This window comes from Benincasa hispida, chromosome 8 (assembly GCF_027475165.1).
Source record: "Benincasa hispida cultivar pf3 chromosome 8, pf3_genome.v1.1, whole genome shotgun sequence".
In the NCBI taxonomy this organism is placed as follows: domain Eukaryota; kingdom Viridiplantae; phylum Streptophyta; class Magnoliopsida; order Cucurbitales; family Cucurbitaceae; genus Benincasa; species Benincasa hispida.
The window spans coordinates 62,550,537-62,567,003 of NC_143485.1; the positions used below are offsets into that span (position 1 = coordinate 62,550,537).

General features: G+C 38.6%; 1 protein-coding gene across 1 annotated transcript; it reads right to left on the reverse strand.

Moving 5' to 3' along the window:
* Window positions 1-677: 677 nt before the first annotated feature.
* LOC150034761 (uncharacterized) lies at window positions 678-2,754 on the reverse strand. The gene is made up of 2 exons (XM_090316840.1): window positions 2,458-2,754; window positions 678-1,823 (listed from the first exon to the last, which is right to left on the reverse strand). Exons 1-2 carry the CDS (start codon window positions 2,752-2,754, stop codon window positions 678-680), a joined length of 1,443 nt encoding a protein of 480 aa, XP_090172966.1.
* Between the last annotated feature and the right edge of the window lie 13,713 nt (window positions 2,755-16,467).

Here is a 16,467-nt window from a genome sequence, read left to right on the forward strand (position 1 = left end):
CTTTGATAAATCGTTAATGATTGATGGTAGCTCTAATACAGTCCAATTATTTAGTTCAAAGTTCTTCGAGCATAAGTAGACGAGGATCTTCTTCATTTTTATCTTTTATTATTGCCATCACTTCAAAACTTTGACTTCCTGGATGAATTTTGCCCGTAAACTTGAAGGATTTATAAAGATGGGGAATGCTACTAAACTGCCATCGAGGCTCGTGACACTTGAATTTTGCCATTCAATTTTCCCTTTCTCGTTTCCGTGCTTTAATCATCTCTTCCTTTCTTGGTTTATATCCCAGACCAAACCTTTTCATGTTTTTCGACAACCTAAACAAGTCATCTAAACTCTTATCATTTCCCTCTAAAGGTAACTTTGCAAACCACAACTTCTTTCTCCCTATCCTTCCATACAAAGTGGTGATATTTGTAACCTCAGAAGATTGAAATGAGAATTCAAAAGCATCTTCTGCTACTTCTATGTATGACATTGAGGATGGCCTTAACACAAAAATGTCTTCTTGTCCAGATCGATCACTAACTTGCAATCGATTGCAAATTTAAGTCGTTGGTGCAATGATGAAAGTACTACTCTGGCTAAATGAATCCATGGACGCCCTAACAGAAAACTGTAAGCTAAGTTGATATTCATGACTTGAAAAGTTATGTCAAAGGTACATGGGCCTATTGAATAGGAATTTTTATGTCCCCAACCATTTCACTATGTACTCCATCAAAAGCTCTTACTATCATGGTGCTTGGTTTGAGGTGTGACATATCGATAGGCAACTTTTCCAATGTGGACATAGGCATTATGTTCAAAGAAGAGCCATTATCAACCATAAATTTTTCCACAAAAAATTTCTTACATTTTACTATAATGTGCAAAGCCTTCGTGTGGCCTGTGCCTTTATAAGGTATCTCATCATCGGTGAAGGTTTTAGAACTTGACGTTGTTATACTTTCGACGTTATTGTCTAGATGGCCTATTGTAATGTCTCCTGGAACATAAGTCTGGTTCAAGATATCCATTAGAGTTTTTTGATGTAGGTCTGAGGATAATAATAAGGCCATGATGGAAATTCTAGCAGGCATTTTGCCCAACTGTTTAACCACTTTATACTCACTTTGCCTTACAAGTCTTAAAAACTCTTGGATATCATCTTCAGATGCTGGCTCTTTTGCTTCTAAACTTCTTACCACCATGGATTCCTCTACCTTGTAATAAATAGCATTGTTGATCTTGGTTTTTCCTTTATCCTTGTGCTTCAATGGTTCTTCTGGTGTACAACACCTCTCAGTACGTGTTATACCTCCAATTTCATCAATATTGTCAACAGGGACTGGTTTAAATTCAACAATTACCTTGTACTCATAATTCCATGGTAATGCTTTTGAGCTTTTATACTCGAAGGGAGACAAAACCTGTATGGTAATTGGTTTTGGATTGGAATTGGTGGTATTAGGCTTCTCTCGGTAGAAGATCGCTAATGGTTTTTGCTTTAGAAAAATTTGCGTGCATTCACATTCTAAGATCTCTTCTACAACGTCTACTTCATACTCACCCTCTTGTTGTTTTACTGTCTTTTGGGATATTGATAAGAAACGAGAATCTGATAACTCTTTCACCTTTTGGCGAAAATGGGGACACTGATCAATAAAGTGGCCTTTTGCCCCAACATGATACAAACATATCAAACTGTCATCATATTTGTTATTAGAGACATCAACCTGTAAATTCTCTTGTTTGATCAATCCATTACTGAAGAAGATAAGAAAAAGCTCTTCTTTGGATGTAATCATGCTCCCAACATCCTTTAAACTAAACTCCTGCACATCTACAACATTTACTTGCAGATTTTGGTGGTTTGGAAGAGGATTATTATTTACATCAGGCTCGTTGTCTTCTTAAAATTCAACCATCTCGCCTTGATCAATGCTTGTACCTTGTAACTTAAGTGTGGTATAATTCTCAGTTGAATAACTAATTTCTCTTGCATGATAATCACAACAAGCATTTAGATCATACCACTTTGGGTAAGGAGTTGCAACGAATCAACAGGTATGGGTGCTAGTTGATTATTCTAAAATAGTTGTGGCAGAAGCTCAGTGTAAGTCATCGGGATTGGATAAAATTGAGTTTTTTTCTGTCCTCCTTTATTGTTATCCTGTCTTTGAGCATAAGAATTTTGTTGGCCTCGAGGTTTGTGTCCCTGATTCACATAAGGACGTCTGTTTTTAGCAGTTGGAGGATGACATTGTACTGTCGCATGATTAACATACATTTGATAGTATGGGTTAGGTGGTGCATAATAACTATTGGTTCTAGGATTTGGGTACAATGATTGTCCCACGGTGCCATGATTAACCATATTTACCATATTTACCTCTCCTTCTTTTTTCTTTGAAAAATTAACGTTCTTTGTATTAGAAGTCGAAGTCTCTGTCACATCGGTTATTTTACCATGCTTAATCCATACTCAATTCTCTCGCCAATTGTCATTATATCAGAAATGTTATTTGATGCACTCCCTATCATTCCGTCATAGAAGGGAGTTTTTAGAGTATTAATGAACATTGTAGACAACTCCTTATCTATTAGAGGAGGTTGTACTTGTGCAGTAGTGTCCTCCATCTCTGTGCATACTCTTTGAAATTTTTTGTACTCTTTTTCTCCATCCCCTGCAGATCTAGACGGTCCGGAGCCATGTCTATATTGTGCTTGTATTGTTTTAGGAAGGAATTTGCCAAGTTCTTCCATGTGCTAATATGAGCCCCATCCAGGTACATATACCACCGAGAAGGTGGCCTTGTCAAGCTATCTTGGAAACAGTGTATGGGTAACTTATCATCATGGACATACTGCCATCTTCCGACAATACATAATAATATAGCTTTTTGGGCACGAGGATCTGTTAAAATTTTCAAACTTCGGAACTTTAAATTTTGCTGGAAGAACAACATCTGGCACCAGGCACAAGTTAGTAGCATCTATGTTTCCGAAAATGTCTGTTCCTTCTACGGCTCTCAATATTTCTTTTATATTTTCATACCTTTCACTAGAAGAAGTTTTAGGCTCTTCCTTTGTCAAATTTCTTCTCACCTCAGGATCATCTAGGTTTGTAATTGTGATCGTAACTTTTGATGATCCTCAATGATGGATTGAAAGCCTGCTTGGCTAACCAAGGGAGCTGGCTCACTCTTGGTTGAGAAGGAAAAAGGCAACTGCTCAACAGGAATATTGTAAAGAGGATTATATGCAGTGTACTTTGGGATAAATCCTTCAATTGGTGGATGTGGTGGTAGATTTTCCCTAGTCGTAGTACTGGGTTGAGCTATATCGATTGTGAATTTTCCCTTCTCCAACATATGAAGAATAGTTTCCATCTTTTCTCTTAATTCCTGGATATCTTTCTTGGTTTTTTTTTTTCCATTTCTACATTTTATTCCTCCATTTTTCTTAATTTTTACCGAGTAACGTAAGTGCGGTTGATTCATGGTGATCGAGCTATCTTGTCTATTTTTATTAAGAAAAAAAAATGACTAACAAATTTTGAGAGCAATTTGATAAAATGAAAAATGAATTACAAAAAAGAAAGCAAGAAAAGTCAATTAAAGAAGAAAATCAATAAAATCGCCCCCAATATTCTAATTTAGTATGCAACTTTCCCAAGAATTTGAGCATGTCTTTGCCGTTTGGTTGTGTGGGTGCGATGATCAATGTCATGACATGTGCTTCTTTTGCCAAGTCGTTTGATTTCTTTGTAACTTTCTTGATTTATGTAAGCATATATTCTGTCTTATTGCACATAGTCTCATTATCACGTCTCAAAAGCTCCTAATTTTATTCACATCGATCATATTCTCCTTTTAAATGTGTATGATCTCGCTTTAACCCTTCATCAACATATTGATGGATTCCCAGGTCATGTTTTCTTTGTTAATTTCACATAATTGTTCTTCTCTTATATCAACTGTTTAATGTAATGTCTTGCTCTTTTCTTCTAAATCTAAAATTTCTTTGTTTTTGAGATCAACTCCTTTCTCCAATTCTTTTAATAATTCATGGAGTAAGGATATATTAGACTATAATTGTGAGATTTGATTATCTTGAGACTTTAGAGTTGTTTGTGCAGCTTCCTTATCCTTCTTTAATTGATGCATTTTCTATTCAATTCACGAGTCTTTGTATCTAATGCCGACAATTCTCTTTCTAAATTCCTCTTCTTTTTGACACTATCCTTTGACTCGTGTAGTGTTTCATAACAAGCATTGATTCACTTCAAACTTTAATCGTTCATTTTCCTTATCCAATGATGCATTCATCCTCTTTAATTCTTCCTCATGCAATTCATATTCTGTCGCTTGATTAGGAATCATTACTTCTTGGGGACGTATTTTATGATGGAATACATAAGCATACAACGGAAGCAAATAGAATCAATAAGCACTCTAATTATATTTAATTTCAGTTCTAAAGCATGCTATTTCAGAAAATCAAAGAGGGTTTCAAGATGAACGTACCTTTGATGATTTCTCCCAAATCCAAGCTGCTCTTCACGTGTTTTCAGCTCCAAATTGATAGTGAACCGTCAAGAGATCTTTTCTACTATTCTCAGCCTTGAATTTGAGTGGTGGAATTCGAATTTGAGTGAATTTGGTGAAGGAAGTTGAGAGAGTTTGTGAGGAAGAAGATAAAGTAGCAGAAACCTAGTTTCTCTAGCTCAAGTTCCTCTCATTCCTCTTCAATTTAGCAAATTGTGAGAGTTTTATATTTCTTCAGCATGCAAGCATTCCTAAGCCATCATATGGCCAGTACCTACTTTAATTAAAGGTGGGATTTGTGTATTCTTGTAGAAAGAACACCTCCTACTTGAGGTGTTTGTGAGCAAAACCCACTTAATCCAATTTTTCCAATTTTTCATTTCGAAATAAATTAACTCAAAAATTAATTAATTAAAAAATGATTTAATTAATTCATAATTAGTCAAATATCAAAATCGAATTTCTTAAACTGAATTTAAAATTGGAAGTTAATGTGAATTTTAATTAATTAATTAAATATCAAATATCAAATTAATCACACATCAATTTTTTTTTTTAGAATAGGTGATATTATTATACAACAACAAAGGGGATCCCACAGCCCGGGATCAAGGCATCAAAGTAACAAAACACAAGCAAAGATAGGGCAACAAAACCAAAACAAAACCAATAAGATAAGACCAGAACAGAACCAACCCATAAACGCAAACTCACAAACCACCAAGGTGAAAGACAGAGAAAAGAACCCAAAACCCCACAAACTAGGGGCTACAACAAAACAGAGAACAACATGAAGTTCAAAAAGAAAAAACATCCGTATACACACTAGATAAGACCAAGAAGGTCGACCCACCAGGAAGTAGCACGGGCACGAACCGTAGAGATCATAAAGTGAACCAGAGCAGATACCGACCTCGGTCGACCTCCATACAGCCACTGATTACGCTCCTGCCAGATGTAGTATATGGAAGCACACCAGAAAACACGAAACAATTTACTACGCACCCCGTTACCTGACCTCACTCGGCATAACCAACTCAATTCTACATTCCAAGTAGCCACCCAATGGGTCGAACCCAACTGATGCAACACACTAGACCATACCTCTCTCCCAAATCCACAGTAAAAAAATAAATGATCCTGCGACTCCACACCTCCCCTACATAGAAGACACCCCCCTCTGACAACACACCCCAACTCCTCAACCAATCCCGTGTACCCAACTTGTCCCTCACTGCTAACCACACACAAAAAGAGTGACGCGGAATACCACCCCCTGCCCACAAAATACCAGTCCAAGACACCCTAGGACGACGAGGACGTATACTCTCCCAAGCACTAGCGATAGAAAACCGACCACTAGCATCCGGTACCTAAATCCAATAATCCTCTCCCCTCACCCTAGGCCCCACTGCCTGGATAAAACCCCAGATCTCAAGCAGCTCCCAAGACACTATAGGCCACCTCCAACCTCTCTCACCATCCATGAACTCCGACAATCGCGCTTCTAAACTACTCCTTGCATCATGAACCACCGTAGACCCATATGAGTCCAAAACCGCGCCCCTTGGTAGCCAAGGATTCCATCAAACAAAACAAGACCGTCCATCGCCAATCATCAAATGAACCAGATACTTGAATCTACTCTATTTCGAAAGATAGCCCTCAAAGCATCAAGACCTCCCAACCTCACTCCGAACAGCCCACAACGACCGCCCATGTAAGACATATGCCTCCACCCACGCCACCCAAAGTGACCTTGACTTAATTAAGATAAGCTAGAGTAGCTTCATAATAGTAGCCTGGTTCCAAGAGGCCACATGCTTCACACCCAACCCCTCCTCTCCCAACAGCAAACACACCTCATCCCATGCCACTCGTGCACTACCTCGACTCACCACACTACCCTTCTATAAATAACTACGTGACAGATGATCAACCTCATAAGTTACACACGCAGGCAACACGAAGATGCTACACCAAAAAACTTGAAAGGACTGTAAAACAGACCTAACAAGCTGCAACCTCCCAACAAAGGAGAGGGACCTTTCTGCCCAACTTCTAATACGAGCTGTAATCCTCTTTATCAATGGTGCAAAATCCACAACCCTCAACCGACCCGTCAATAAAGGTAAACCCAAATACCTAATAGGAAACGAACCAAGATAGACACCCATATATGCAGCTAGTTCCTCTGCTTCCCCCGACTCCACACCCACAACAAACATAGAACTCTTCCCAACATTTGCAACTAACCCAGACAGCTCTGTAAACTCTGTCAATACCTGCCTCACAACCTCCAATGAATCTCTCTCAGTTGCATAGAAAATCATCAAATTGTCTGCAAAAACCAAATAAGTTAGGCCCAAACGCTCATACCGATCATGGAACCTAAACCACACAGGAGGTTTATTTAACAACCTAGACAAGACCTCCATCACCATCACAAACAAAAAAAGAGACAGTGGATCCCCCTACCTCAATCCCTTCCTACCAGGAAAAAACTCTTCAAGGGAACCATTAATCATCATAGAGAACTTAGGTGAAGTAACACAAGCCCTCACCTAACTAACAAACTGAAGGGGCGTACCTATAGCCAACAACACACCAAACAGAAAATCCCAATTCACTAAATCGTAAGCCTTCTGAAGGTCTACCTTTAACACACAACGCGACCTCCCTCTACCCTCCTTGTAGTTCCCCACGAGCTCGTGATACAATAAAATGTTATTGAAAATCGACCTACCCGGAACAAATGCAGACTGATTACCACTGATGAAATCAGACAACCATAATTGCAATCTCTCAGCTAAGATCCTCGAGATACACTTATACATAACATTGCAACATGAAATATGACGAAACTTCTCCATACATTCAGCTCCCCGCCTCTTAGGGATGAGAGTAATAGCAGTAGAATTAACTCCACCAGGCAGGTAACATGTCTAAAAAAAATTCAGCACAACGTCACAAAAATCATCTCCAACCACACTCCAAGCAGCTCTATAAAAATCCACCAAAAACCCATCAGGCCCAGGAGCCTTCCCAGACTTCATCGAGAATAAAGCCTTCTGAATCTCCTCCCGACTCACTGGCCGACCAAATGCCTCTACCCCCTCCTTGGGCCAGCTAAACTATACAATATCCCCAATACGGGCAATAAGATCCCTATACCCCACATGCTGAGCCTCTAAACAAACCCGAAAGAATTCTACCACCACCACTGCCACCTTATCATGCACCGTCTGGTGAGCTCCCCCCGACATCCACGACCATAAATAAGCCACTGCAGCTGTGACGAGAACGGACACAACAATGGAAAAAAGCTGTGTTCATATCACCTAACTACAGCCATCTGACTCTAGCCTTCTGTTAGAGCGACACCTATTCCAATCTCGCCATTGACCAAAACACCTCAGTAGCCCGAGCCGCCTATGTACACACCGACTCTGAATCAGGATTCCTTTCTACTGCAGCCTGAGCAGCCTCCATAACCTGCCTAGCCGCTTGCACCTCATTAGCTAACACAAAGATACGCCTCCCAAACGAGGCACGAAAAATCTGCTTCACTACCTTTAAATTTCGCACAAAACTAACCATAGGAGATACATCCTCAGACCTTCTCCACACGGACCTGATAGTATCAAGAAAACCCTCTACCTCCGCTCAATGAGAAAAATAACGAAACGTAAGAGGTGGCTTACTCCTCGTCTCCCCTGTAGAAACCAGAAGAGGGCTATGATCAGAAATCCCCCACTGACCAACTCTAACCTCCGAATACGGAAAAGCTACCTTCCACGCCTCATTGGACAAGCATCGATCCAAACGACACAAAATACCATTCCCCTGAAGTTTACTAGTCCAGGTAAACTAGTTACCTGTCATACCTAACTTAACCAGATCCGCCTCCGATAACACCCCATCGAACTCCTCCATCTCCCTTAAGCTAGGGCAACCACAAAAATCCTCCGAGCTACTACAAATAGCATTAAAATCCCCCAAAACAACTCCAGGAAGCTGCCATGAGGCACATACATCAATCAATTGAGACCACAAGTTTCTCCTCTCACTCACGTGATTAGAGGCATATACAACACCAATATGTACCCTAGCACTAGATACAATATCCACTAAGGTTCCAGAAATGAATTGATCCCCACTGACATCAATGGAAAAATCATAGACACTCTTCGCCACATCACCCAGATCCTCCCAACTCTCTGCACACTATAGCTACACACAAAACTCCAAGCATCAACAAACTTACCCATCACCATACCAAAATTCTCATGACGAACCCTCGTCTCAAGAAAAGAGCAGAAAGTAACAGATGAGGAAGCTAGAAAGTCTGCCACCACCCTACACTTGACAGGGTCATTCAACCCTCTAACATTCCAGGAACACTAAATCCTTGCAAGAAATCACACCTACCGCTTCCCACTAGGCCTTTGCCTAAACTTCCGTATATCCCATCCATAACAAACAACGGATCAGGATCTGCCTGTACTAGTGCCAATGCCAACGTGTCTCCCCCCTTATCACACAAAAAATCAAACTGATTACGATCATCAACATGCTTTACAAACCCCGTTATTCTAGGGGACCCATAAACTACTCTGCTCTTTAAGGGCGTCGTACCCGGTGACCCACTACCACCCCTATGCCCTACACCTCCTCTATCACGCCTACGCCGACTAACCATAGTAAACTCTTCAACCCTCCTCGCGCCCTTAATCTCATCCACTGGGTCAGCTCCCCTCGCACTCATACCCAAGTCCTGCCCCTTCCTAACGCTCTCAATTCCCAAATTCTTCTCCAAATGCCTCTCATTGACTGCCATAATACACAACTCCTGACCCTTCTTCACACCCTATTGCTCACACCGCCCCGGTATGCCCAAATGAACCACAGCAAGAACACCTACGAGCTTTCCACTCATACACAACTGGAATAATAAACTCCTGACCCCGCATTCTAACAGTGATTGAAGGAGGCATTAACGAATCACCATCTAGCTTAACACAAACCCTCGCATGTGATAACTGTCGTCGCTCTCTTGTTGCAACATCAAAAGAGACAGGTTTACCCACGACACTAGCTAACACTGCTAAACCCTTATTCGTCCAAAACTCCAGGGGAACCCGCTCCAGTTTAATCCAGATAGGAACAGAATAAAAAACAAAGGTTTCAGGAATGATACCTGGAGACCACTGTCGTAATAAGATGGGCTTGCCACTCAAGTGCCACGGACCATTCTCCAGCACCTAATCCCGTGATTCTACCTTCTGAAATTTAAAGATAATCAAACCGTTATCCAACAAGGTAATAGTTGGCATCTCTACACGTCCCCAAATTCTCTGAATAAGACGACAAACAACATAATATGGGAGTTTGGCATCCACAAACTGACCAACCAGAGATTTCTTCCACATATAGACACCCTCATCAATAATTCCTCACAAGTTTCAATAATAACTTTATCATTTTCAACCAATGGAGGAATGAACTCCAAATTACCCCTTAACTTAGACCCAAAAAGGCCTGCCCACGGATTTCCCCCTTTCACGCCAGATCTAGAACTCCCAGAACCACACCCCTCCTCCAACCAAACCACCTTTGGACCAAACCCTTTAGCTAAATCGGTTTTAGGAACCGACTCCTCCTGCTAAAAAAGACCCTGACTGTCCACCGATTGCCCCTCACTTCCACCAAGCCCAGCTTGTGAAACCTCCTCATTATCTGATTCTGCTACCGCAAGCCTCCTAACTCCGGGTCAGTACCACGTGACCCACACACCAAAGCCCCCACGTCTATCGACCTTTTCCCCAGCTCCCCCTGCACCATACCACTCCCTTCACTTAGCCTCAGCCCATTCCCAACAGGCACGCTCAATCTAGCTCTCTCAAGGACCACCTCAACACCCCTCACAACCCAGTTTTCATCCGAGCCCCCAACATTCTCAAGGCTCCTAGACACCCTTTCACTTTCTGCCCATCAACTAACCTAATACCCAGCCTACCCGGTTCAACCCTCACAACCTGAATTTCCTTCTTCAACCCAACACTCCCCATACCAGTCCCTTCACCTTCCTCAGAGTGACCAGACAACCCAAAATCCTTTACCTCCGAAGAACGAGCACCCACTCCCACATCGATCTCCGGTCTAAGCAGACGAAAAGGTTAACAAACAACTCGCCTTTCATTCTTCTCCTTCAGTCTTAGAGGCAATCACTTACGCACCATCATCACTAACTCTCACCGTGTTAAACCCACACCACAATAAGATTCATCTTCTGCCAACCAACAGAACCTAGCCTCACTAGTCGACCACGAACACCTCTACCAGCTGTGCATAAAAAACCGTACAGCTTTGAATCTACTAGTCAACAAGTCGCAAGCTTACCAGTCAATTCACGGAAGCCATCGAACACCAGGAACCCCGATGACCGATGAATGCGAAACGACACCTAGCTTCTGTCAATCGCGAAATGAAACAACACCAGAAAACACCAGACGAAACGATGACCAGAAAACACTGATGACCAGGAAACGGTGAACGAACGTATCAACAGCGAAGATGAAACACGAGGAAATGCCGATGACCAAACGACTGACAAAGATGAAATGGCGACTCCCTACTCGTATCGAACGTATCAGCAGTAGTGTGCCCTAAGCGAATCCTAAACGAAGTGGCAGCGACCCCTCACGAACCCTAGACGAAGCGGTAGCAGCTCCCTACCCCTCACGAACCCTTTTTTCTTTTTTACACACATCAAAATTTAAACATGAATCCAATTCATGTAATTAATATTTAAATCAATATTAAATATTATAAACTCTCCAATTTTGTCTAATTTTAATAAATTAAACGTTAATTGATTATATCAAACATAATTGTACAAACACTAATTTGAATTTGAACTTATCCAAATTTAAACCCTAATTCATTTTGAACAATTCAAATTGATATCCTTCCAAATTCACTCAATTAAATTATTCAAGGTATTCATGGTTTACGAGCTAATAGAGGGACCTTATGGACCTACAGACCATGAGCTCCAACGATTAAGATTAATTGGCTAAAACTCTTTAGACCAAATTAATCAGTATTCGTTAACTATCAAGTGACACCACTATAGCTCGATAGTTGTATTGTCCTCACTGTAGATATATTTATATCCACATGATTTAATCATAAACAGTAAGTCGACCTTTCACAGATTGTTCGTAATAACGACAGGGTCAATATGTTGTTTTACCCCCAATATTATGTCTTGTTCCTTAAGTTTCTACTGATCCTCTAATGAACAATTGGTTTATGATCCAATCATTAAACAGGATCCCTCTTGGTCTAGTGAGAGGGTGGGGTCCCTTGTTCAAGATCTGAATTTAGTACTTAAGAGAACATCCTTTCTCCTATCCCTAAATCGGGTAGGCTTGAATTCCATCTTACACCCTATGTCTCCAACTATCTACCCGGTCTTACCCTTGAAATGATAGGCTTATTGAGCCAACACGGTTGAGCCAACCGTCACCCATGCAAATTTAAGGATAATTCCGAATAGACAGGAGTTCATAGTTAGCTCAGGATTAAGATCCAGTTAACTAGGTCATCTAAGCGAAATAGTCAGTCTTAAACATTAAACAACGTTATAAAGTAAAACTGACTTATTTCTTGGTCCGATCTTATACCAACTCATTGCATAGGATGCCCCCACTCCTCATGTCAATACATAAATGAATCTGGATCACTTCATTTGTAGTATCTTTACAACGCCTTGTAATAGCTACATAGTAGGCCGAATAAGGTACCCAACCTTAATCATATACTATAGACCGTTTTAGCTATTTACTCGAACTGAATCCATCTCTATGTCTCTACATAAAGTTTAAGTGTTCATATAATAGCTGTGGATCTTAGTTTTATTGGATTTAGACTTTATGAATGCGATTAATGGAATAATAAATTTATTGAAGAAATGTTGAATAACATCTTTATTGATAATAGAATATGTTTACTTTTACAAACTGCTAGTTTTAGGACATAAAACCCAACATTTTAATGCTGGTAAATGGAGATGCATCCGTAATCTTCACTTTATTCAAATGGCACGTCTTGTGATCTTCTATGGTGTCATCATGGAATTTGCCGCTTTGAATTTTACTAATTTTCTTCCAAACCTTTACAATATGTTGAATCTTGTCTTGAAAAAAAATTCTTTATTGTAAGAAAATTCCAAATTATTAAGCTCATGTGTGTCAGGGATGAATTGGCGTATCCATATCTGACGTAACACCATCAAAGGAGCGTAGGATATACATTGCCATGGGCCTACGAGAGGTAAATTCTGGAACTCACCACATTTGTACATCATTGGCCTGATGGACATCCATGGAGCCTTCGATACCACACCCTCTATTTTCAACTCAGCAAAGAAAGCTATCCATACATTTTCTTCCAGAAATGTTGAGCTCCAACCTATTTGTACAAACTCCAAGATAGGATTTTGGAGTTTGTGTCATGATTTTGAAAATTTGACTTGAGGACACTTAAATTCTTGTGGGCACTTCACATGACTTAGAATCCAAACATACAATAATGGAGCGCAATCGATAACATTTTCAACCTTTTCTATCCTGTAATGGTTCAATGATCGGAATGTCTCAACCAATATCGGTATGATAAGATCTACTCCTTCCTCTATCTTCTAAAAAAATTTGACCACCCCTTCTTCGACATATCCTTTTACCTTTGAGAATAAGATTGTGTTGAAGATACCTAAGGCCAACAATGATAATCCTTTGTCCTCATCTGCAAATCTATGTTGAAGGGAAAGAATGTATTCCATAGGCAAGCACACACTCGTTCCTTTCGTCTTCACATGTTTTTCAATTTCATCTATATGAACTTTGCCTAAGAATGTTGACAACACCCTTTTCATAGTAAGCGACCCATTGTAAGAATATACTTCTACTTTTTCCTGTGATGGTGTTCTTAGAAGGGACTGGTATTCTTCAATAGTTGGAGTCATGTCTATCGACTTAAATGTGAAACATCGATAGGTTGGATCACCAAGCTGTCGCAATGTCTTCGCGACGCGGAGCGGCCGACGTCCTTCCTTAAGGGTTTCTTTTGAGGTGAAAGATTTGGAGTTGCCATCAATCAATATGGGTGTGATTGGTCACCTATTTTAAAAGAAAAACGTGGTATACTTAACCAAAGTTAGGCTCGGGGGCTGTTAAGCGTAAGAAAGGTATTAGCACCCTACAACAGCAATTTGAAAACATCTTATTTTTGTTATCCAATTCATTTTATAAAAAACTTGGTCCTTATTTGTAAAAACAAATGCTTATTTTATTAAACATGCTTATTAAAAAAAATATTAATGAAATTAAACAAAATACAACTAGTTTCTAGGTAGAGGTGTTTCCTCACGGTCAACTTAAGTAACTCAGCCTAGACAGAACTTATTGCATATAGTCGATTTTATTTAAAATTTATTGTCAAACTTCGTATCATTTAATAATCCAAATTAGAAGATGAGCATTTAATTTACACGTAAATATCCAGATTAAATTTAGATAATGTCTCACTAAATAACATTCTAACTTTAAGACTTTATTATCATGTTGATATTTGCCTTAAAAATTTGAGACGCTTGATGATCCCAACTCCATCATATAGTTAACATGATATTTAAGAAAATGTCTCATGTGAATCCATTCATATTTTAGAAGTAAAATATGAATTAATTTTTATGAGTGGTGTAAGTCCTTCAAAGAAATACTGTAATTTATTTTGTAAATCAAGGTGAAAACTAAATTGAAATTTTTATTTACAAAATTCAAATTTGAATATAATTGAAATTCATTTGAAAACTTTGAATTAAAATAAGTTATAATCATTTATGAAACAATGAAATTAAAGTTGGCATTAGAATGCCTTTTTAATAAACTTCAAATTAAAACAAATATGGAAAAAAAATATTAAACAAACTGAAGGGTTTGACACACATTGATATTGGAGTTCTTCAAATTGAAGATTTAAATAAATTTGAAAAATTTGGATGAAAGCTAATTAAAAATTTCAAGCTAAAGTCAAATTCAATTTTATTTATAAAATCTAAATTAGACATCAAATCGGATTTATTTGTAAATAATTTTGTTAAATCCAATTTATAACTTGATTTGAAAAACTAACCAAACCCAAGTTAAAATCCAATTAGAAAAATCTAATTAAAATAAATTGACAATTAATAACAACAAAAGAAAAAAAAAAAAAGTAAGATTTAAAAAAGAGAGAAATAAATGTAGGGAGGCCCCCCAACTTTACCAAATCTCTTCTGCTCCCTTTCACGATTTTTTCTTCTTTCTCAACCTCTTCTTTCTTTCTTTCTTTTTCTTTTTCTTTTTTCTTTTCTCTTTTTTCTTTTTCTTTTCTTTTTTTTAATTTTTTCTTCAATATTTCCCTTTGCAGGTGGGCGCTCCTGCTGTGGGTCACCGGAGGCATCCGTCAGAAGTCAAGCTGCTCGTTGGAGGTCACGCGTCATTCGCCGGGAGTTGTAATCGGGATGTAGAGTTCGCCGTTCACGCGTCATTCGCCGCCAGAAATATTTTTCTTTTACCTTCTAATTTATTATTTTTGAAAAAACATTAACAAACAAAAAAAAATAATAAAATAAGACATAATTTTAAAAATGAATCGGACCAAATATGGTGTCTACAAAGATCAAATATTAAATTAATAAAATATCTATTCTAAAATATAAATCCCTATTCATGTAATCAATATTTAAATCAAACTTAAATATTTTAAACATTTCAAAGCCGTTTAATTATATCGAATATAATAATCCAAACCCTAAACCAAATTTAAATATTTCAAATTCTCTCAACATATTATTCTAAGGTTTAAGTTTAATCAAGCTAGTAAAGAGACCCAATGGATCTACATATCGTGAGTTTCAATGATTTGAGATTAATCGATTAAACTCTTTAAACTGATTAATCAATATTCGTTAACTATCGAGACACTCCATTATAGCTCAATAGTTGCACTCTTCTCATTGAAGATATATTTCTGTCCACTTGATTTAACTATAATCAGTAAGTTGATTCTTCATAGGTTGTTCGTATTTACAACTAGGTCAAAATTATCGTTTTACCTCTATAATACATCTTGCTTCTTAAATCTCCACCGATCCTCCAATGAACAATTGGTTTATGGTCCTACCAATTAAAACGAGTCCTTCTCAGCCATAGAGAGGGCAGGGCCTTTTTGTTTAAGACTAGGAGTCAGTACTTAAGGGAACAATCTATCTGCTAACCCTAAAATGGGTATAAGTGAATTCTATCTTGTAGAACTATGTCACCAGCTATATATCCGGTCTTACCCCTAAAAGGAAAGGCTTATTGAGCAGCAATGTTGAGTCATTCTCACCCATGAGGATAATCGCGAATAAACATGAGTTCATAGTTAACTCAGGATTGAGATCGAGTTACCTTAGGTCATCGAATTGAAATAGTCAGTTTTAACAGTAAATGGTCATTATAAAGAAAAGTGACTATTTCATGGTCTAGTCTTATGATAACATCTTTTGTATAGGATGCCCCCACTCGCATGTCTTCACATGAATGACCTTGGGATCACATTGTTTGTATCAATATATAAAGCGGGTTGCATCCATAGTATCCCTAGGATAAGGTACCTAACCCTATCCATAGTTATAAAATTTTGGATTAGATTCAGTGTTGAAATGCTATGACTATCCTGCAGTTATGGTAGTCAGAGCTTAGTTGTTTATGACTTCCATTAAGTGGTTTATGGTAATGGAACTTCTTAGGCATTCTTTGGTAGTTTATATTTATGCATTATTTGTCTAAATGAATCTGTATGCACTACGGTAGTTTGTGGGTTATTCATGCATTGT

Bases quoted from the DNA above. Each gene is read 5' to 3' on its own strand.
- LOC150034761 (XM_090316840.1), bottom strand. From the start codon at position 2,754: ATGGAAGAACTTGGCAAATTCCTTCCTAAAACAATACAAGCACAATAT. The intron at 1,824-2,457 runs GTAAAATAACCG...GTAGATGTGCAG, and splicing joins TTGAGTATGGATTAAGCATG to GAGTTTAGTTTAAAGGATGT.